Genomic DNA, 21,995 nt, shown 5'->3' on the forward strand with positions numbered 1-21,995 from the left:
TTGGGACCATTTATTGTTTTAATCAAATTGCTTCACGTAAAGTGCTTGAACATTAAACACCAGTCCATAACAGTCCGTCAAGCGACGAACAAATAATCGCTGCAAGCTGCGCCCTTTCTGATAATTTGTGCAGAATCCCACTCACTTTATACCCGAGAAACCACGTGATGTCGTGATAGGCTGGGCGGTGCCACGTGACAGGGGGCGTTGCGAGGCAGGGAGGGGCGGTGCTCTTGCTGTTGCAGTGCTGCTTGTGAGCTGGGAGTGGGGAGTGCGTACCTGAGAGCTGTTTGTGTGTGAGAGGAGAAGGAAGTCGGAGCTCCGGGATACGAGGCTGCGTGTGTGTACCTTTACTGTATCTGACAGTTCCGTAATGGAGGGAGAAGGAGGCGGTGAGTAGAGACAGACTGCTGCTGCTGCTGGTTTATTAAATGAGGGGTGCACGTTCGCAAATGAGGTGACCGACCCGAATTGGAAAGCGAGCGGTGCGTCCTGGTTTTTGCCTGAGCCGTGACAGTGTTTATCTATCCTGTCTCCTGAGCCGGATTCTGTTTATCCGAGGCACCGGCTGTATTTGCTTGTGTGACTGAAGGGCTTGGAAATACATGAATGCCACTCTATCCATTTACAGTCAGCCTTGGAAATGACACCAAGATGCTGTTGACTTATGTTTTAAAGGGCATGTAAACCCCCCACCCGAAACAATTGCCTCTATCTGTCTAGCGCTTGTCATTCCGACACCTCAGGTTCTGACTCCTGACCGCAGTATCAGGTTCACCAGTGTTCACTGGTTGCTACATTGTTTCCAGAGTCTGAACCAGCGGTGCTGGTAATAGAAAGACACAGACAGTTACTGCTTTCATTAGCACTTATATTTCCAAGTAACCTTATATTTACATCCCTGCACCTCAGGTTCTGACTCGTGACAGCATTATCAGGTTTGCATGCTCATTACCAGTGTTCACTGGTTGCTACATTGTTTCCAGAGTCTGAACCAGCGGTGCTGGGGATAGAAAGGGACAGACAGATACTGCTTTCATTAGCCCTTATATTTGAAAAAAAATAAAGCAGTTGAAAATATACAACGAATGTGTATTGGAAAGTGGCTTAGAATGATAGTATTTCCCTTTAAATCCAGCCAAGGTTTCTGCTTGTGGGTATTTACCCTCTGACAGTGACAGGTTAAATGAATGGCATTCACGTGCGGCTGGGGATGGACAGCTGGCTCTGCTTGTACTTGGCTACTGTTTGGGCAAGGCAGGGAGTGTGGGTGCTGCACCTGTGTGTAGGAATGAATGGACTGAATTGTATGGTGGGTTTACTCCCTCTGAAACATATTTATGGCAAGGCATCTAATGGGAGCACGTGGCTAAGCACTAACGCAGTGATAGGCAAACAGAACTACACCTCCCAGTATTCCTCTACCAGCTCCACTGATCTAGGGATGGTGGGAGGTGCTGCGTGGCAATATCTAGAGTGTTGAAGAATGACTTTATTTACTAGAAATGGAAGCTTTTGTAGCCTGTCCTTCAGCAGTAGCCCAACCCTGGTGCAAAATAATGATACAAATAATAAGGATGTTATTGTGGCTGTTTACAGTATCATTAATGTTGTCATTTTGTGTCACTAATCCCAAGGCTGTAGTTTACACACACACACACACACATTTACACTTTTGTTGGACACATGTCTAACCTGGGACTCCCCATTTAACCTGACCCATGCTATCAGGGTGTTTGTGAGTTGTAGTTCAGTTGTAGTTTCTTTTACATAGTTAATTGGTCCAAAGCAGAGGGCCGCAGCTAGAGTCGTGCAGCAGGTCGGCTACCCACGGGTTACCCACAAAAACCTGCGGTACACCGTGGGTTATGGGTAGAAGTGCCGAGTGTATAGACGCAGGGTCGGCGGGTTTGCAGTTCGTGGGTCGGGCCGCAGGTCTTTTCAATATCGATTTTTTTACTCCTTTTTTCTGGTCACTCTACTTCCAATGATGTCACTTCCGGTTTACAATGACAGCACTTCCTGTTTTACTCCTTTTTTCCCTGATCACGCCTACTTACAATGACGTCACTTCCGGTTTACAATGACAGCACTTCCTGATTCTTGATGGTCAGCTGGCCGCGGGTCTGCGTTGCGGATAAGGTACTTGTGGGTCGGGTAGCGGGTCCAAGCGGGTAAGTATGTGGGATGCGGGTCCGAGTTGCAGGTTGTGGGTATGGGTTCCAAAAAATGGACCCACGCAGGACTCTAGCTGCAGCTATGGAGCTTGTATAATTTGAGAACGTTGCTATTGGATTCGGTACTGCGTTTTAATCTTTGCAGCCAGCAGCAACACTGTAGGAAGCAGATCTTGTAGTGTGTATGTATTTGGGTCGGCGTCGGTGTGAATAGTAAGGACCATTATTAGGTGTATGTAATAAGTAGTGTATATCAGTTAGGACGCTGGCGTGTGTAAACTAGAATCTCCCACATTACCTGTTGGGTAAGCACATCGCTGTGAAGTGAGAGTAGGCGGCAGATAGTGGATGGAGCGCTTGTGCTGCTACAACTGTCATTAAAGGCTGGGATGGGTTGAACTACATTAGCATGTACAGAGGCTGCTCAGTATATAACGAGGCCAGAGCTCGGCTGGGGATTATCCAAATGTTGCTGTGCTCTGGAGCGCCATAGGCAAGCCCTAGTTGTGATGCAGTGCTGGAATGATTATTACCTGCTCTATGTGATAAAGTCCTATTTCTACAAGTGGTATACACCTCGGTGCTGCCCCTTACGTTAGCCCAATTAATGCATTTGTATGTCCAATAATAATATGTTGCATTGCTCTAGCCAAGTATGAAGAATGTAAAAAAAAAATCTCATGCTTATATTGGTTTTTGGGGTCTGAATCATTCTCTCTGTGCTCCGTTACGTTCCAGGGATGTTTTTCTTTGGATGGGAGGAGGGTCAGTTTCTCCTTAATACCGCCAGGGTCCTTAAGTGAGCCTAGTTCTCCCCGCTCCTGTATGCTGTGTGTTTATTCCCTGGGAATGGACTTGAAACATAGTCAAAGGAAATTGTGTGCTGTGGCTCCACACCCTTGGCAGAATAATCTCATGAAAGCCAGAGTTCAGCTGCCTATTGCATTTGGGAGGAGTGCACACTGCTGTTTGGTTACAGGGATGTCCAGCCATTGGCTTGAAATGCAATGTTTAAATACTTGGGGGAGGGGGGCAGGGAGTTGTAGATTAAAGGGGTGTTTCACTTTTAAATTAACTTTTAGTATGTTACTGACTGGCTAATTCTAAGCAACTTTGCAAATGGCGGTCACCGACCCCATCTAAAAAACAAATGCTCGGTAAGGCTACACATTTATTGTTATTGCTACTTTTTATTACTCATCTTTCTTTTCAGGCCTCTCCTATTCATATTCCAGTTTCTGATTCAAATCAGTACACGGTTGCTAGGGTAATTTTGATCCTAGCAACCAGGTTGCTGAAACTGCAAACTGGAGAGCTGCTGAGTAAAAAGCTAAATAACTCAAAAACCACGGATAATAAAAAATGAACACCAATTGCAAATTGCCTCAGAACATCACTCTCTACATCATACTAAAAGTTAATTGAAAGGAGACATTTTGTGTAAAAAATAAGAATGTATCAGTGCATTATATTAATTTAGATATAGAAGAATTGTGATTCAGCAGCTAGCAGGACCTGATAGGGAACTAAAGCCTGTCTCTGACTGCAGGGCTGTGATTGGCTGTCCCCCTCTTACTGTGCTTCTGTCAGGGACCGTTAGGACACGCCCACCCCTCATTTGAAACATAGACAGGGACCAGAGAACATCTATAGGGAGCTCCAATAAAGGGGCTATTTTTAAAGATAATATTAATTTTTAGCACCATGTGAAAGCAACACCATATATTACTTATAATTGCCTTCAAAATTATTTTTTTCATTTATCCTCTATGTCTCCTTTAAATGTGAACAACCCCTTTAACAGTAGCTAAGGCAGAACATCTTAGGCATCTCTATAGTTAGATGGCATTTAGTGCACTGCTGGTGTGTTATATTGTAAATATACCTGTACGTACAGCACTCTCTTACCCTTGCAATGAACCCTGTCAAAACTACACAATCATCATCATCATTTATTTATGTACTATATCCTCAGCATTGCCCCATACGTGAGACTTCTCTCTGCTAGCAGGGTCACTTATTACAGTCCAGATCCTATCTTTTGAGTGCTGCCATTTCATTGATATCTTGTAAATGCCTTTTTCCAATAAACTGCTGTAATCCATCACCCGTTGATTAAATTTGGCAGCTGGAGTATCCATCGGGTATAGGGGGAAAAAAAACTGTTGTTTTGTTCTTCCATGCCATCTCCTGAGCAGGATAAATGTAACTGTAATTCCATTGTGAATGTAACCTTTTCATTTAAGTCTATGGGACAGTGTTTGGTCAGAGGATGGTGAAACATCATTGTGATTGCAGGAAGGCCTGTGACCTTGGGCCTTATCTGTGTCTCATTAACCAAAATTTCAGTCCAGTGGCATGTTATTTTTCAGCTGAAACTAGAGAAAGGACACTAATGTTGGTTTACATTATACTCTAATGGGGCAGTTCACACTGACGACAACAGCAGCTGTTACTGTTGCTCTGCTGTGCCTTCATTACAGTGTTACAGTGACTTGTGCAATCCCGTTCAAAGCTCTTGCTGTGCTTGTGTTGTTTCCCAATTTATTTATCATTGTTCTTGGCCTTAAAGGTTGTCACTTCCCTAGCAACATCTAAGGGTAAAGCTGGCCATCTCTCGACCTGCCACTAAACTTTCAGATCAAATAAAGTAGTAAAAGAACAGATCAGCCGATGTTCTGCCCCAACAGCAACCGTACGAAAGTTATGTACAAAAGCTGGTGACAGTCTCCCACTGAAGATCGTGAGATTGGCAATACATGTAGACTTGTAGAGATATTATCAGCAGCCAACAGAAATTTTCGAACCTGTCCGATTGGCATGGCACGACAGATGTTGGGACACTCCACACTAGATCTGAAAATCGTACGAATCGAGGGTTCGTACGATCGGATCTTTGTGTCTATGGCCATCTTAAGGGCACATGGGCTGATTCAGGTGGATTAATCGCCCCTGCAACAAATCGCCTCTTCTTTGGGGCGTCAGTCTCCCTGAACTGCCTTCCCCTACCTTCCTGCCGGCTCGAATTAAAAATCACCAGCTGGATGGCACTCGTGGAGCTTCGTTTTCCAAGATTGTGGCCCCGGAGAAGAGGCGATTTGTCGCAGGTGCGACTAATCTCCCCGAATCTGCCTGTGTGTCCAGCCAACAGAAATTTTCTACCCTGTGCAATCGACTGAATGACCGACCGATCTGCATGGTACGACAGATGTCGGGACACTCCACACAAGATCTGAAAATCGTACGAATCGAGAATTCGTACAATTGGATCTTTGCGTCTATGGCCATCTTAAGGGCTCGCGGGCAGATTCGAGGAGATTGAACCTGAACTACCGCTCGTCTGCTAGAATGAAAAAACGTCAGCGAGATGGGACTTGCGGCGCTTCGTTTTCCGAGATTGACGCCCCGAATAAGAGGCGATTTGTGGCCAGGCGACTAATCTCCCTTAATCTGCCTGTGTGTCCTTACCCTTAAAGGTTGTCACTTCCCTAGCAACATGGTGGTGGCAGTCGGGGAGATTAGTCGCCCAGCATTGACTGCTGGCTTCCGGTTTTATAGGCGTACGGCTGCCCATGCTGCCCCTTTTGTGATGTCATAGGCGAAGCAGAGCAGCACTGGTCTATAAAAGGAGGAGTGAAGCCAGGTGCAGTCGGGTGCGGGTTGAGATTTTTTCGACCCGCACATCCCTAATGAGGAAGTATTCATGCCCAGAATTAACAATGTTGGACCCTTTAAAGGTGACAAATATTTTCCCCATTGGATTAATTTTTCCCGACGTATTAGCATGGCACTGTCTGTTTGTCTGTCTCTTTCCCCACACTTCCCCACCCCCCTGTCTATCTCTCTCCTCACACTTTCACTCTGAAAGAACGCAGATGACTTTGTCTGGAGGAAAAGGATGTTGAAACTATGTGACCGTATAAATTCAAATAAATTTGGCTTATGTTATAAATCTTAATAATGCTTTGGACAGCGGAGCAACATCCCTGAGCGGCCACCTGTGGAGTCCGGTTTGGGGGACGCTATTTGTACTTGGCTGTACATGTGTTTTGTTTTAATGGAGCTGGGGGTCCCTCTGGGACTTGTAGCATTTGTTTTAAGAAGGAAGTGGGCTGTTCTGTTTCGTTGCCATGAAGTGAAGCCATTATTATTTGTATTTTGGGGAACATCTGGGTTCAATTTCTTAGATTGAATTTTCCAAATTCTTTCAGACCGCAAGTTGATAGTATGCTAACCTATGAAATCTTTCTTTTGCTTTTTAATTTGTGATCAGAAACACATTTTTCCTGCAAACATATTTCAACTGTTGGGGATAAATTTGGACTTCATGAAAGAGTTATTTGCTGCTTTTTAATGTTATTTTGTATCTGTGTATCTGTAAACCTTGTAACCCAAAAAACACTGAAATATAGCAATACGGAAAGACTTAATTTCTGACATTTACTGTCATAATATGACAGTGTCTTTATTATATATATATTTATGATATTAAAGGATAAGTTAACCTTTAAAATAAGTGTAAAATTGATGAGCGTGCTATTCTAAGCACTTTTGCAATGTGCATTCATTATTTATTCTTTTTTCATTCCAAGAAATTAAGGGATACATGTAATGTTAATATGAATTAATTTTGTTACAACAGCGTCACCTGCTTGTCAGTTTCTGACCAGTCTGACCACCAACTAGTCAAGTAAGTTGTCAGGAGGTGTTCTGATGTTCTTCTGCTTAGAAAAAAAATTAGAAACCTTTCTAAAATCTTTCCTAAGCAGAAGAACATCAGAACAGCCTCTTTCTCCTAACAACTTACTTGACTACTTGATGGTCAGACTGGCCAGAAACTGACCAGTAACAAAATTCATTAATATTAACAGTACATGTAATATTTTGGAATTAAAACAAAATAAATAATGACTGCTAACTACAAAAGTGCTTAGAATAGCACTCTCATCTATTTTACACTCACCTGTTTTAAAGGTTTACTTATCCTTTAACTAAGCTAACCTAAATTGTTGCTGATGGCAATGCAAGCCTGTTTTTTTTTTTTTTTAGTAGCCTGGAAAGCATGATGCTCAAGCTTATGAAAGGCCTCTTATCAAGGTAGAATTCTTGTTTAGAGAATCGAATAGGTCTCGGAGATCATTTTTGTCTTTGCAGAAGAATTGTGCATCACCTGCATTCCTCCTCTCCCTACCCCTAGTTTCAGGCCGGCATTTTCCTAATATGTTTTGTAGATGTATGGGGCAGAGTCACTGGCACTTATTTATATTCACTGGGCAAATTTGCACCTGGGCAGAAACCTATAGCAACCAATCAAACGTATGCTTTTTTTTTTTGATCCACCTGCAGCTGATAATAATGACAATTACTGATTGGTTTCTAGGGGTTCTACCCACGGGCAAATTTGCCCAGTGATTATTAATGAGCCCTACAGACTTTCTGACTTGTAGAGTTGGCCATACAAAAGACCTATAGGCCAAATAGGGCTAAACTAATCGTTAGGGCTGTTGGCTAATGATCCGGTATTGTGGGAGGCCTATGCAGAGCAGTTATATGAGGATCACTTCAATGGCTTGCTGTGTTCCTCAGCCTAATGGATTTTTCTTCCTGCCTAAACCATAGTTGAGGAGGCTGTAGGTTTGTTCCCATATATATGAACAATACATTGACAACTAGTAGAACTTGTGTATGACCAACATAAACCTGATCGAAGCTTCTATTGTTATTAGTCTGTCTAGCGAGAGCCTTTCTTCTCACCTCCCACAGGAGGTGTGGCCTGGTAGCCTAGGAGTGGGGCAGCTATTTATATATACATATGTGCCTATACATTTGAGGCTTGATTCAATTAATGGTTTAAAGTATTCTTCCTTTCAGAGTGATTTTGGTCACACATTTATGAAAACTAACATCTGGATTACCTTATGCGTTATGTTTTTAAGCACGCTGCTCTATTTTTGGCCTTTGTTTAAAATGGTCCACTCATTGATTATTTCCCATCTCTAAATAAAAATCACATTTTTCTGCATGATTGTTTGTTTTTCAATTTAATGAAGTTCAAAGAACAATGCTTGTAAAAATGCAAGGCAAATCGTTCAAAAGCAGGAATACAGTAGATGCAATTTACATGTGTCTTTTATGTAAATTGTCGAGACACATTGAGTTTCCACATCCGCTCCATGAGACTCCAGCAGTACCAACTGCTTGAATCATCAGATGTGTTCAGAGCAAATTTGGCTTTCACACGCATCCTTGTACTCATCTTTAATGTGTTTCTGCCAGATGAGATGACTGTTCAAGGAACCTTTAAAATAAGGGATGAACTGCAGGCTTCATGTGCTCTGAATGGCCTAACATGATAAATGCACTATCCAAATGTGGATATTATTATCACGAAACCAGAAGATGGAATGAATTACCTCCCACCGTGGTAGGCTGGTCAGCCTGAACCCAACATGGAGGATTTTGTGATGTGGATTGTGTACTCCCACAGGAATCTACACATTCAAGTTTATGCTGGATGTCTGCCTACGCTTCATTTGTACACAACACTTTGTGCAACATGACATACTAACATGGGATGCACAGAATTCCAGTATTCGGTTTGGGATTCGGTTTTAAAGTAATGAAAATATAATGTACTGATTGCGCTGCACTCGTACAACTGGTGTGTTGTGCTGCAGAAATTCTACAATCGTTTATATAAACAAACTGCTGTTTAGCCATGGGGGCAGCCATTCAAAGCTTAAAAAGGAGAAAAGGCATAGGATACTCCATAAATAACAGATGAGCTCTGTAGTATACAATGGGATTTTTCAGAACTTATCTGTGATCTATTGTGTATCCTGTGCTTGATGGGCTGCCCCCATAGCTGCACAGCAGCTTGTTTATAAAAACTATAATAGATTTTCTCAAACAAACACACCAGTTTTACCAGTGTAGGACAACGGTACATTATATTGTCATTCTAAAGAGTCAAGTCAAGAGTTAGTTTATTGTCATTTCATCCATATACGTTTGTACAGTATACAGTGAAACGAAACAACGTTCCCCTAGGACCATTGTGCTACACACAACATAGATGTACCAGACAACAGACAAAAAGTGCAAAAATATGCAACTCCTTCAAAACAGGACAGCATAGTGCAGGGACAGGACAAGACAGTGCACACTCAGCAGATGTAATATGTTAAGTAAATAATGCTAAACGTCAGACATGATGGGTGCATCATTGTGATGTGATAGTAGTAAGAACATGATAAAGTGCAGATGTGCTCATAGAGAACAATTGTATCCAATGGCTAATTATTTATACAATAAGGTCAGATGGAGTGTGAGTGTGAGAGAGATCTCTCCGGTCCCTGAGTATTCAGGAGCCTTATGGCTTGGGGGAAGAAACTGTTACGCAGTCTGGTAGTGAGGGCCCTAATGCTTCGGTACCTTTTTCCAGATGGCAGGAGTGTGAACAGTGAGTGTGAGGGGTGTGTTGGATCAGCCACATTGCTGGTGGTTTTACGGCTGCAGCGAGTGGTGTAAATGTCCATGATGGAAGGAAGAGAGACACCTATGATCTTCTCTGCTGTCTTCACTATCCTCTGTAGGGTCTTGCGCTCCATGACCGTGCAGTTCCCAGCCCAGACAGTGATACACCTGCTAAGGATGCTCTCGATAGTCCCTCTGTAGACGGTTTTTAGTATGGATGGTGGGAGATGGGTTTTCCTCAGCTTGCTCAGGAAGTAGAGGCGCTGTTGGGCTTTCTTGGCTAAGTAGCTGGAGTTGTGGGACTAGGTGAGGTTCTCCTCCAGGTGGACACTAAGGAATTTGGTGCTTTTGATGATCTCCACATAAGAGCCGTCGATGTACAGTGGCAGGTGGTCACACCTAGTCTTCCTAAAGTCAACAACCATCTCCTTTGTTTTGTCTACACTGAGAGACAGGTTGTTGGCTCTGCACCAGTCTGTTAACCGCTGCACCTCCTCTCTGTATGGTGACTCGTCATTATTCCTGATGAGACCCACCACAGTTGTGTCATCTTTTAAAACATCTTAATTTTTTGGGGTTACTGTTCCTTTAAAAGATTTGTGTTTCTGGATAACAGATCTCATACCTGTACTTGATTCCTTAATCTATTATGTTGATGTTCTATATGTAACATGTACCCAAATATGAACAGAGGAGCAAGCTACAGCTGAAGTTTTTCTTGCTGCTTTACCGCAGGGGAAGAGCCAGACCACCATAGAAGCCTCTAATGATGCCCCATGATAATGAGTTATTGATTTATTGCTTACTGCATCATTATTCAGTGTTGTAATTGTCTAGTTTGTAGGCTTTTAATGCACTAATCAGATTTCGTACTAAGTTGGTACTAGATCCACAGTGGGCTCAGGCAATCACTCTTGTTGCTGTTACAGTTTTGGGTGCATTTCTTATGGAAACTAATTGTTTTAAGAAAGTTTTTTGACCCTGGCCACACACATCAGTAAGAAATTCAACATATTTTCTTTTACATTTTAGTTGACATTTATTCTTGTGTGAAAGTACAGCTGGTAGTAATAACATTACATTCCCTGTGTCATTTGGGAACACAAGATTCTTTCACACCTTTTTTGCTCCTGTAGCATATCAACTATAATGTTGGTTACGTCAGTGCAAATTTTGTAGGAAAGTTTGTGGTCTGTTTCAGATTAAATTTTGTTATCTGTTTAGTTTCTCTTCTCTTGGTGTTTCAGAGGCAATGTACCTACAGTATGTAGAGTTGCAATGAAAGGAGTGTTTCTGAAAGCAGTATAGGAGGATCTCTTGCGGAGACCTTCAGAAAGACCTTGAATTAGTAGGTACAGTTGTTTCAAAGAAAACAATGCACCAATATGGCCTCAATGAACGCTCACAGCGCAAGACTCCACTGCTGAAAAAAAAAAACACGTTGAAGCTCATTTAAAGTTTGCTGCACAACATTTGAACAAGCCAATGAAATTGTGGAAAAATATAGTCTGGTCAGATGAGATCAAAATTTAACTCTTTGGTTGTCATTGCACACACTATGTTTGGAGGAGAAATGGCTGCACATCACCTCAAAAACACCATACCAACAGTGACGTTTGGAGGTGGGAACATCATGGTGCTGGGCTGATTTTGAACATATGGTTCTGGCAGACTTCATATAATTGAAGAAAGGATAAATGGAGAAATGAACCAGGACATTCTTGATAAGAATCTGCTGCCATCTACCAGGATGCTGAAGATGAAACGAGGGTGGACATTTCAGCAAGACGATGATCGCAAACACACAGCCTAGGAAACTCTCAATTGGTTTCAGAGAAAGCAAATGAAGCTGCTAGAATGGCCCAGTCAATCACCCGACTTGAATCCAACTGAAAATCTATGGAAAGAACTGAAGATCAGAGTTCATAGAATAGCCCCTGGAACCATCAAGATTTGAAGACAGTTTGTGTGGAAGAATGGGCCAAAATCACACCTGAGCAATGCATACGACTAGTTTCTCTATACAGCAGGCGTCTAGAGCTGTCATTACCAACAAAGGCTTTTCTAATTAAAGGGGTTGTTCACCTCTGAGATATCTTTTAGTATGATGTAGAGAGTGGCATTTTGAGACAATTTGCATTTTGAGACAATTTGCAATTTGTATTCATTTTTTATTATTGATGGTTTTTAAGTCATTTAGCTTTTTATTCAACAGCTCTTCAATTTGCGTCTTAACCAATCTGTTAATTAGGGTCCAAATTACCCTAGCAACCACACATTGATTTAAATAAGAGACTAGAATATGAATGAGAGGGCCTGAATAGAAGGATCAGTAATAAAAAGTAGCAATAACAATACATTTGTAGCCTTACAGAGCATTTGTATTTTAGAATGGAGTCAGCGACGCCCATTTGAAAACTACAAAGAGTCAGAAGAAAAAGGCAAATAACTATAAAACTAAAAAAAAAATAATGAAAACCAACTGAAAAGTTGCTTAGAATTGGTCGTTCTATAACATAATAAGTTACCTTAAAGGTGAACCACCCCTTTAAATAAATTTCAGTAAGCGTGTTCAATACTTATTCCCTGTGTCATTCCACTTTATTACACATCATTTATGGACTTATTTGTTTTGATTTCTGTGTATGTGTGGTTCACTTGGGTTTTAATATCCCCATTAGAAATATATTTACTGAAAAAAACGTTGACGTGTTCAATACTTGTTTTCCCTGCTGTATGAGCTACTAGTCCCATATTCCTTCACTTCACTAGGATGTGTATTTTACATATTTTGTTTAACTTGTGTTTTAGTGACTCATCATTTATACCTTTTTTACAGTTTTATTTTTTTATTAATCCGTCTTTCTGTGTATATTATCATTTATGCACAGTTTTGTCGCATCATGCTCCCTTGGTATAAAAATCAGATGAGCTGGCTGGGGTTGCCTGGATGTATTTGTTTTCATGCATTTATTTGTTTGTTTGTTTAAGATATCACAGAGCTGCCCAACAACAAATGACTTTCTCATTACATTAATGGGCGTTAAACTTATTGCCAGATTTAGTGTCTTTTGTTTCCCTGACCCGTATTTCCTGGCCTGGTATTGCTTCTCATTTGATAGAACTTTAAGAGATCATTTCCCTTATCAAAAAAAACTGGCAAAACAAAAGAAGTTCTGTTTGCTGATAATGAGTAACAGGGAAGCCATATGCCCAGGCAGGTCCTTAAAACAATCTAGCCTGGTAGCTGATTTCCTTCACTATTTTATAAAGAAAAGGGGACATGCTGTCTTTTTTTTTTTTTTTTTTTTCCTCCTGTATCCAGATTGAGTGCCACGGGTCAATGAGCCCCTAATTGCACATGCCCATTTGCAGTTACTCACACAAAACTGGTTTCCCGTGATGCAAAGAACAGAAAGGTCACAGTGGAATTAATGATTTTACAATTTAGTTGTCTGTCGCAGGAGCCGAATATTAACACTTTTATGTACACTAGAGAAACTTGGAGAGTCTATTCCTTTTTTAAAATCTCTTTACTCGAGCACTGCTTTTGTATTCATTATTTACTTTGCCTTTTGTTTATTATAAGGTGGTTGGTCTTTCCTACCTTCCCTTTTTTTATGTGTCCTTGAAGAAAATGTAAAATAAATCCTCACTTTCAGGTATTTGGCTTTGCCTTTTGTTTATTATAATGTGGTTGGCCTCTCCTACCTTCCCTCATTTTATGTGCCCATATAAAAAATAAATTCCCACTTTCAGGCATTTGGCCCATTTAAGTGTCATTGACATCACCATGCAAAGCCAAAATTAATAAATGGTGAATTAATGGTGCAGTGCCAGTCCTATGGTATCACAGTCCTGCATCAGTGACTGGTAACCAAGAGTGTTTTGGTAACCAAATCACCCTATTTAAAGGGATTCTGTAATGATTTTTATGGTGTAGTTTTTATTTCTAAATTACACTTTTTTTACCAGTAGGTCTTTCCAGCTGACACAAAGTCACCCATTCCGTTTACAAGCAAAGTATTCGGAAGGGTTTTTTTTTACAGTGAGAGCTGTGAAGATGTGGAATTCTCTCCCTGAATCAGTGGTACAGGCTGATACATTAGATAGCTTTAAGAAGGGGTTGGATGGTGTTTAGCAAGTGAGGGAATACAGGGTTATGGAAGATAACTCATAGTACAAGTTGATCCACGGACTAGTCTGATTGCCATTTTGGAATCAGGAAGGATTTTTTCCCCCCTCTGAGGCAAATTGGAGAGGCTTCAGATGGGGTTTTTTGCCTTCCTATGGATCAACTGGCATTTAGGCAGGTTAAAAAAAGTTAAAAGGTTGAACTTTATGGACGTGTGTCTTTTTTCAACCTAACTTACTATGTTACACTGTTTACACTGCAAATAATTCACTCTACAATATAAAATTTCTTTTCCGAACCAGCAAGTGTATTTTTTTACTTGTAATATTGGTGTGTAGGCACCATCTCAGGTCATTTTGCTTTCAAAAACAGCCAGCACTTAAGGATGGAACTGCTTTCTGGCTATTTCTCCTGTTTCTCCTATTTAATGTAACTGAATGTGTTGCAGTGGGAACTGGATTTTACTATTGAGTGCTGTTCTTAGATCTACCAGGCAGCTGTTATCTTGGGTTAGGGAGCTGCTATCTGGTCACCTTCCCATTGTTCTGTTGTTAGGCTGCTGGGGGTTGGGGGAGAAAGGGAGGGGGTGATATCACTCCAACTTGCAGTACAGCAGTAAAGAGTGACTGAAGTTTATCAGAGCACAAGTCACATGACTGTGGGCAGCTGGGAAACTGACAATATGTCTACCCCCATGTCAGATTTCAAAATTAAATCTAAAAAAAATCTGTTTTTGAGAAACGGATTTCATTGCAGAATTCTGCTGGAGCAGCACTATTAACTGATATGTTTTGAAAGAAATTTTTTCCCATGACAGTATCTATAACTGGATTTCGGTAGGGAACTGCAGAAAGGGTAAAAAAAGAAACAAATAGTACACAATGCCACGATTTTGGCTTTGTTTCCCCCAGCTGTGTGCTGTGGCGTTTGTACTTAATTGTAGCGTTGTATTTAATTGCCTTATTTAAAGGCTATCTTCGTCTTTCTCCATTGTAAAATAATGGAAGGGCCAATTCCCACATGTGAGTTAGCATCCTCGGAAACTGGCCAGTGGCCTGGACTTGCTCTATCCAGGCTTGTCAGTTTTCATATGCTTGAGAACAAGGACGATGCACAGATCTCAGCTGCGCTGTGAAATTGGGAGGAAGTGCTTGAATTAATCTGGATGGCAGACCCAACCATACACACACACATCCACTCACAAGATATATTTGGTGCAGGTCAAACTAGTTGTACATTTGGGACATGCTTTGGAAGTTGCAATACAAAATATCAAGTAGCAACTGAGCTCCCTGTTGGGAAGATATTAAAACTGCCTGGTTTGGTGCAAGACTCTTTATACATTATTGTACATCTTTGCCCCTTTGAAGATGTTTAAAGAATGAAGCTTTTATAAATATCCTTTATATACTGCAGACAAAGCAGCAGCGATGTACAGAAATGATTTGTAGTCATGTCGTTTCCTGGGCAAGTGCAGCTAAAGATACACACAAAAATTATGGTCATATTCATCAGGAGCCAGTTAAAGTGGCTGTTTATTAATTTTCTTTATGATGTATAGAGTGATATTCTGGGACAATTTGCCATTGTTTTTTTTATTATTTGTAGTTTTTGAGTTATTTAGCTTTTTATTCAGCAGCTCTCCAGTTTGCAATTTCAGCAATCTGGTTGCCAGGGTCCAAATTACCCTAGCAACCATGCACTGATTTGAATGAGAAACTGGAATATGAATTTGAGAGGGCCTGAATAGAAAGAGGAGTAATAAAAAGTAGCAATAACAATACATTTGTAGCCTTATAGATTTACTTATAAGATGACCCCCATTTGAAAGCCGGAAAGAGTCAGAAGAAGAAGACAAACAATTCAAAAAATATAAATAATGAAGACCAATTGAAATGTTGCTTAGAATTGGCCATGCTATAACATACAAAAAGTTAACTTAAAGGTGAACCACCCCTTTAACTCACCGGTATGTATTGGGAGTGTAGAAGTAAAGCAGAGCATATGAGATTGTGACAATATACAAAGTATATGCAGGTAGTGGATAGAACTCATTACACCAGTGATGCCAAGAAGACAACTGCTTAATTAAACTTAGCCTTAGGCTATGGCCCCTTCTGCGTCTGCAGCCAGTTACTGTATTGGTCTGTGCGCAGACAAACAGAGGGGATTTGAGTGCAGAAAATGCATACTTGCGCATTTCTGCAAAATGGAACTGGAGGAACTGCTTTCTGGCAGGTTGTTGTTTCTCCTACTCAATGTAACTGAATGTGTCGCAGTGGGACCTGGATTTTACTGGTACGTGTGTCTGCTCCCAGCCAAGGCATTGAATGGTACAAACACAGGGGAAAGCAAATTCCTGTGGATTGGCTGAGTCTCGGCTTGAATTTATGTGCAGGCTGAGAATGCCACACTAAGCTGTTTCTTGGCCTGGGTATAAGCACAGGCCTAGAAAGAGCCCATCTGATCATATTTTTAGTCTTTATTGTCTGCACCCACAGCCACTGTGTCAGCCTGGATGCAGACACACAGAGCAGATTTTGTGTCTGAAACACATAAGTAACCATTTCTGAGCTGAAATTTGCTCTGTCTGTCTGCACCCGGCTGATGCATTTGCTTTGGGTGCAGGCAGAAGGCTTAAAATATGAGTGGAGGAGCTGTTTCTTGGCATGAGCTTATAGGCAGGCAGAGAAACAGCTCAGTGTGGTACTAGGCATGGGGCACATGGAGCATAGGCTATGCTGCTCTGTCTCCGTATTTTTTTGCAGGCCAAGAGAAGCAGATTTATTCTCTTTTTCTGCTGCATAGTTTATTTCATTCTTGATCCTTCTTTTTGGATATATATATGGAATTTATGCTCCTTTATCTCACATTATTGCTGCTGCTTATTCCTCTTCTGCCTCCTGTTGCAAATGCTTATACAAAATCTGAGCTGACACTCTACATGATATACAGATGTTGGGCACAGGTGTTTGGGACAATGACATACAGGGCAGTTGGCAGCATTTTGGTACCAGTGTGATATTGAAGCTTGGCTGGTGGGTGCTTGACTGTAGAGAGTAGTGGCAGGGACCAGGGGAGTACCATTCAACACAATGAAGGGCACTATTACCAGGACTGATTTTTGTCAGGGCAGAAATGTACTTGCTCTGGGCCCAGCTGTAATGGCGGCCCATGAAAAGAAATTCCTTTGGTAAACTTAGCCTATAGCTATATATTTGTGATACATGATTGAGTTTATTCTTATACAGGTATGGGTATCCAGAATGCTCAGGACCTGGGGTTTCCGTAATTCGGATCTTCTATTCTACTAGAAAATCATGTAAACATTAAATAAACCCAAAAAGCTTGTTTTGGTTGCAATAAGGATTAATTACCGGATATCTTCGTTGGGATCAAGTACAAGTTACTGTTCTATTATTACAGAGAAAAAGGATTATTTCATTATAATGGGAGACGGCCATTCCGTAACTCTGAGCTTTCTGGATAACCGGTTTCCGGATAACGGATCCCATACCTGTAATATATTAGGGCTGGGAAGCCTATGGCCCTACAGCTGTTCTTTTTTTTTCAGATTGGGGACTAGATTTCCTTGGAAGCATTGTATGCCCACTGTATTGTAAGTGCAATCCTTTATAAAATACCAGCGTTCCAAGACTTTTTTTTTTTCTTGCTTCTAGCTCACTGTTAAATGAATAAATAACCCTTTTAAACAGAAACCTATTCTTTAAACAACATTGTTACATGATTTTGTTGAAAGTTTATTTAGTTTCTTAATGGAGGCTGCCTGTAACATTAATCCTGTTTATGTTGATAAAGTAGAAAAACTACCCCCCTCCTATTGGCGTATGCCTATTTTTATTAGATACATATGACATTTTTCCATGCAGTTAGATCTGTGCATGGCTGTTTATTTTAAATTATTCTGCTTAACTCTTTACAATATTTAAGACAACTTATAACATTTTTTAAAAATGATTTCTCTGTAATAATAAAACAGGCAGTTAGGCAGGTTATGGACGTGTGTCTTTTTTCAACCTAACTTACTATGTTACTATGTAATAGCTTATACTTGTTCTCAACTAAGAAATAATTAATCCTTATTGGAAGCAGAAACAGGCTATTTTTATGCCTATGTTTACATTATTTTCTAGTAGACTTAAGGTATGAAGATACAAATTATGATCCGTTATCTGGAAAGCCCCAGGTCCCAAGCGTTCTGGATAACAGGTCCCATACCTGTATATATTATAACCTATGATGGCCACGGCAGGTTTGTAGGCTAGTTGGACAGCTCTATGTTACACCTATACACTGCTGCAGTCTAGCTCGGGCCTCTTGCACACATGGAAATGATTTCTTTTTGTTTCTTGGCTGCATGACATGTCTGCATATTCTGTATTCATTTGTAATGAACCCTAAATTGAAGTGAATTCCAAAGCAAGCATTTGTGAGAAACGTATTTTTAGACGAGATTGCAATGAAGTTAACTTCTCCTTTGTGTATTGTCTTTCTACAAAATCTACAGAATCCATTACTGCAAAAGGGGCACCTATAGTCATATTTGTAGGGAATATTGTATAGATATATGGCCATCAGGATTAGGAGGCACTGAAGAGGGAATAGAATGTCAGGAAAATGTCTTGCTTTGTAATCTTGTCAAGATCGCTTGTGGCCTTTGCTTTGGCTTGTTCTTGCCCACAAGCAAATTATTTTTAGCCTTTGTTTATTTGCAGCATCTTAATTCACACTCTTTAGGATGTTTGTAAAAGTGAAACTTATTTCTTGTAAACCAAGATAATTTTATCTAAGCAATGCTAGCTTTATTGACATTTAAATAGGGACGATTACATTGGGCCATGTACCTATATGGACTTGGAAAGAGGTATCAAAACAAATTAAAGGAAAACTATACCCCCAAAATTAATACTTGAGCAACAGATAGTTTATATCAAATGAAGTGGCATATTAAAGAATCTTACCAAACTGGTATATATATTTATTTATATTGCCCTTTTACATCTCTTGCCTTGAATCAGCATTTTGTGATGGTCTGTGTGCTGCTCAGAGATCACCTGACCAGAAATACTGCAGCTCTAACTGTAACAGGAAGAAGTGTTGAAGCAAAAGACACAACTCTGTCTGTTAATTGGCTCATGTGACCTAAGAAGTATAGTTTGTTTGGTATGTTTGTGTGCACAGTGAATTGTATGATCCCAGGGGGCGGCCCGTATTTTATAAAATGGCAATTTTCCATTTATGATTACCCAATGGCACATACTACTAGAAAAGTATATTATTATGAAAATGGTTTGTTTACATGAAGCAGGGTTTTAACATATGATCTGTTTTATGCAATATCTTTTTATAGAGACCTACATTGTTTGGGGGTTATAGTTTTCCTATAATAATGTACCACTTTGTCAGCCATTCTTGGCTATGAATATATGAAACCCCTCTTTGTATGCATGTGGTGTAGAAAGGAACTTCAAAAATTAGTGGTGAGCACAACTTTCCCTTGTCTGTTATAGTTTATTCAGGAGCAGTGGCCAGCTCCATGTTGTAGCTCCCACCCTTCCCAGCTATAGTCAGGTGATCCCAGTTGTTTCCAATAAAATGGCAAGCATGTTTGAGAGTTTTAACCTTGAAAGCAGCAAACTGCTGCTACTTAGTCCCTGTTTAAAATGTATAATGAAACAATGTAATTCTTAATGCATCAGATGAAAGGTGAGTGAGATAAAAGCTCCGTGGTAGATCTAAGAACAATACTCAATAGTAAAAGCCAAGTCCCACTGAGACTGATTCAGTAACATTAAGTAGGAGAGATAACAGCCTGCCAGAAAGTAGTTCCATCCTAAAGTGCAGGCACAAGTCACATGACAGGGGCAGCTGGGAAACTGACAATATGCCTAGCCCCATGTCAGATTTCAAAATTGAATATAAAAATATCTGTTTGTTCTTTTGAGAACTGGTTTCAGCGCAGAAGTCTGCGGGAGTAGCACTATTAACTGATGCATTTTGAAAAAAACATGTTTTCCCGTGACAGTACCCTTTAAATATAGTGCAATATATGGACAAACGATCCCTGTTGTGTTTAAAGGGTAAGGCATTTTTAGTAGCTTTAGGCACAAAGGGGTATATTTATCGAAGAGTGAAGTTACAGATCACCACAGTCCTCTAGTTAAAATCTGCCACTCTCTATTCATTTCTATGGGATTTTTAAAAGAGTTTTTATCAATGGAGGAAAGTGAAAGTTCATCCTTTGATAAATCCTTTGATAAATACGCCTTTCAAAGGATGAACTTTCACTTTCACCCATTGATAAAAAGTCTTTAAAAAATCCCATAGAAATGAAGGGAGAGAGGCAGAATTTCACTCTAGAGGACTGTGGCGATCTCTAACTTCACTCTTTGGACATGATGGGGTATATTTATCAATGTCCACCTGTGTGTGTGTGTTTATATATACTGTGAATTCTGAAACTTATAAAGTCAAATAAATGCACCAGCATTCCTAAAGGAAATTACAGAGCACATTATGCAACACGAGGCACACCCGACATTTCCTTTCACAAAACTGTGAGCGATCGTTTTCCCACAAGAGCAGATTTAACATATTTTTCTCCAAGAGTACTTAAGTCCCTGAGAGATCTGAAACTTTTTGATCTGTGATCTTTGAGGAGTGATTCAGTTACACTTAGCCTAAATAAAAACAGACGCAGAAAAATATTTGATATCTTCAGATAAAACGACTGGGTTGCTGCAAGAAATACAAATAGGAGACCTGAGGGTGGCCTCCATCACGTTACTGCAGCCTGTGATGTTTGTTTCAAAGAGTCATTGAAAAAGTCTTCTGGATATGTTGGACACATCTATTTGTTCTCTGCCTGTGAGTAAACAGCAATCCTTGGCCTGGTCTGCACATATATATCAAGTAACAGGACCTTAAATTAGACTACACAATCCAGGCCAACTTCTTAATGCATGAATCATCATGGTCAGTGACAAGAGGGAATTTGGCTGGCGGGATTAACGTGGAATTTGGCACTGCATGCTGGCTGCACATATGATCTCCTCTGTATGTTTTGTGAAGCTGCAGCACAGTCCAAAGTGAATTCCTATTTAGTAACATTTCGGTTGTTTTGCTCTCTGTCCTCTCCCTGAGACTACATGCTGCCCTTTTTAATTGTGCAAATCAAGAGCACGGGTCATCATCTCTTGTAATACAGTTCCAGTTGGGAATAGATTACCCGGGGAAGATCATTGTCATTATTTGAAAGCAATCCCCTTGATGTCCGTTCTTCCCACAGCATCTCTTGAGAGACAGTCACTTTTTTTGGCTCAATTTGATATCACGGGGTTATGCTGTAACAAGGTTTTGCACAAGCCCATTAAATAAAGCAGTTGATTTTAATGGTCTTTTCCAGTTAGCATACTAAAAGAAAGCAAGATATGTAGCCCTAGCTGTGTACAGAAGACCTGAAGCCTAAAAGACAAAAATCAACACTAGCTCATTAACAGCCCCCAAGATATTAAAGGGGTGGTTGACATTTAAATTAAATTTTAGTAGGATGTAGAGAGTGCTATTCTGAGACCCTTTGCTGTTGGTATTAATTTTTTTATTATTTGTGGCTGTTGTTCAGCAGCTTTCCAGTTTGGCATTTTAGCCTCCTATTTGGTTGCTAGGGTTCAATTTAACCTTGCAACCAGGAAAAGGTTTAAAGTGGACCCAGACATAAAAAGCTGTATGATAAAAGTCCTTTTCAAATTAAACATGAAATGCAAAGTCTTTATATTATTAAAGCATTCATCGCTGTTGTCAATGCATCTCAGCTGTCAATCAAATATTGTGTGCCTCACCCCCAATTTCTTAGTCATAGTAGCGGGGCAGACAATTACTTTCACTTTCCATTCAGCACTTCGATGTCACTGCTCTCCCCACATTCCCCCGTTCTCTTCACCATTTAATTGTGTAGCCAGGTCATGGAGATGGACATGGGGTCCCCCATTCTGGTGCACAAACAAGATTCTGAGATGATGCAAGGCTTGTCTTAATAACAGTGTCCACAAAATGGCTCCTGCCTGCTTGCTGTAATTATGAATCCCCAGACTGATGGAAACAAGATTCAAATAATTTATACAGTGTAATTAAAGTTTATTTTGCTTGACTAATGTGATAAAATAGGAATTGGAATATTTTTTTTGGGT

At 40.4% G+C, this 21,995-nt stretch overlaps 1 protein-coding gene across 1 annotated transcript in view; it reads left to right on the forward strand.

Annotated features, from left to right (window-relative positions):
- Positions 1 to 231: 231 nt before the first annotated feature.
- Positions 232 to 21,995, forward strand: part of LOC108701591 (cytohesin-3) — an 81,962-nt gene continuing 60,198 nt past the window's right edge. Inside the window, exon 1 of the mRNA XM_018236432.2 lies at positions 232 to 392. Within this exon, the coding sequence (XP_018091921.1) occupies positions 374 to 392 (19 nt within the window). The 5' untranslated portion in view covers positions 232 to 373. The remainder of the gene's footprint in view (positions 393 to 21,995) is intronic.

Source organism: Xenopus laevis, chromosome 9_10L (genome assembly GCF_017654675.1).
Source record: "Xenopus laevis strain J_2021 chromosome 9_10L, Xenopus_laevis_v10.1, whole genome shotgun sequence".
Lineage (NCBI taxonomy): Eukaryota > Metazoa > Chordata > Amphibia > Anura > Pipidae > Xenopus > Xenopus laevis.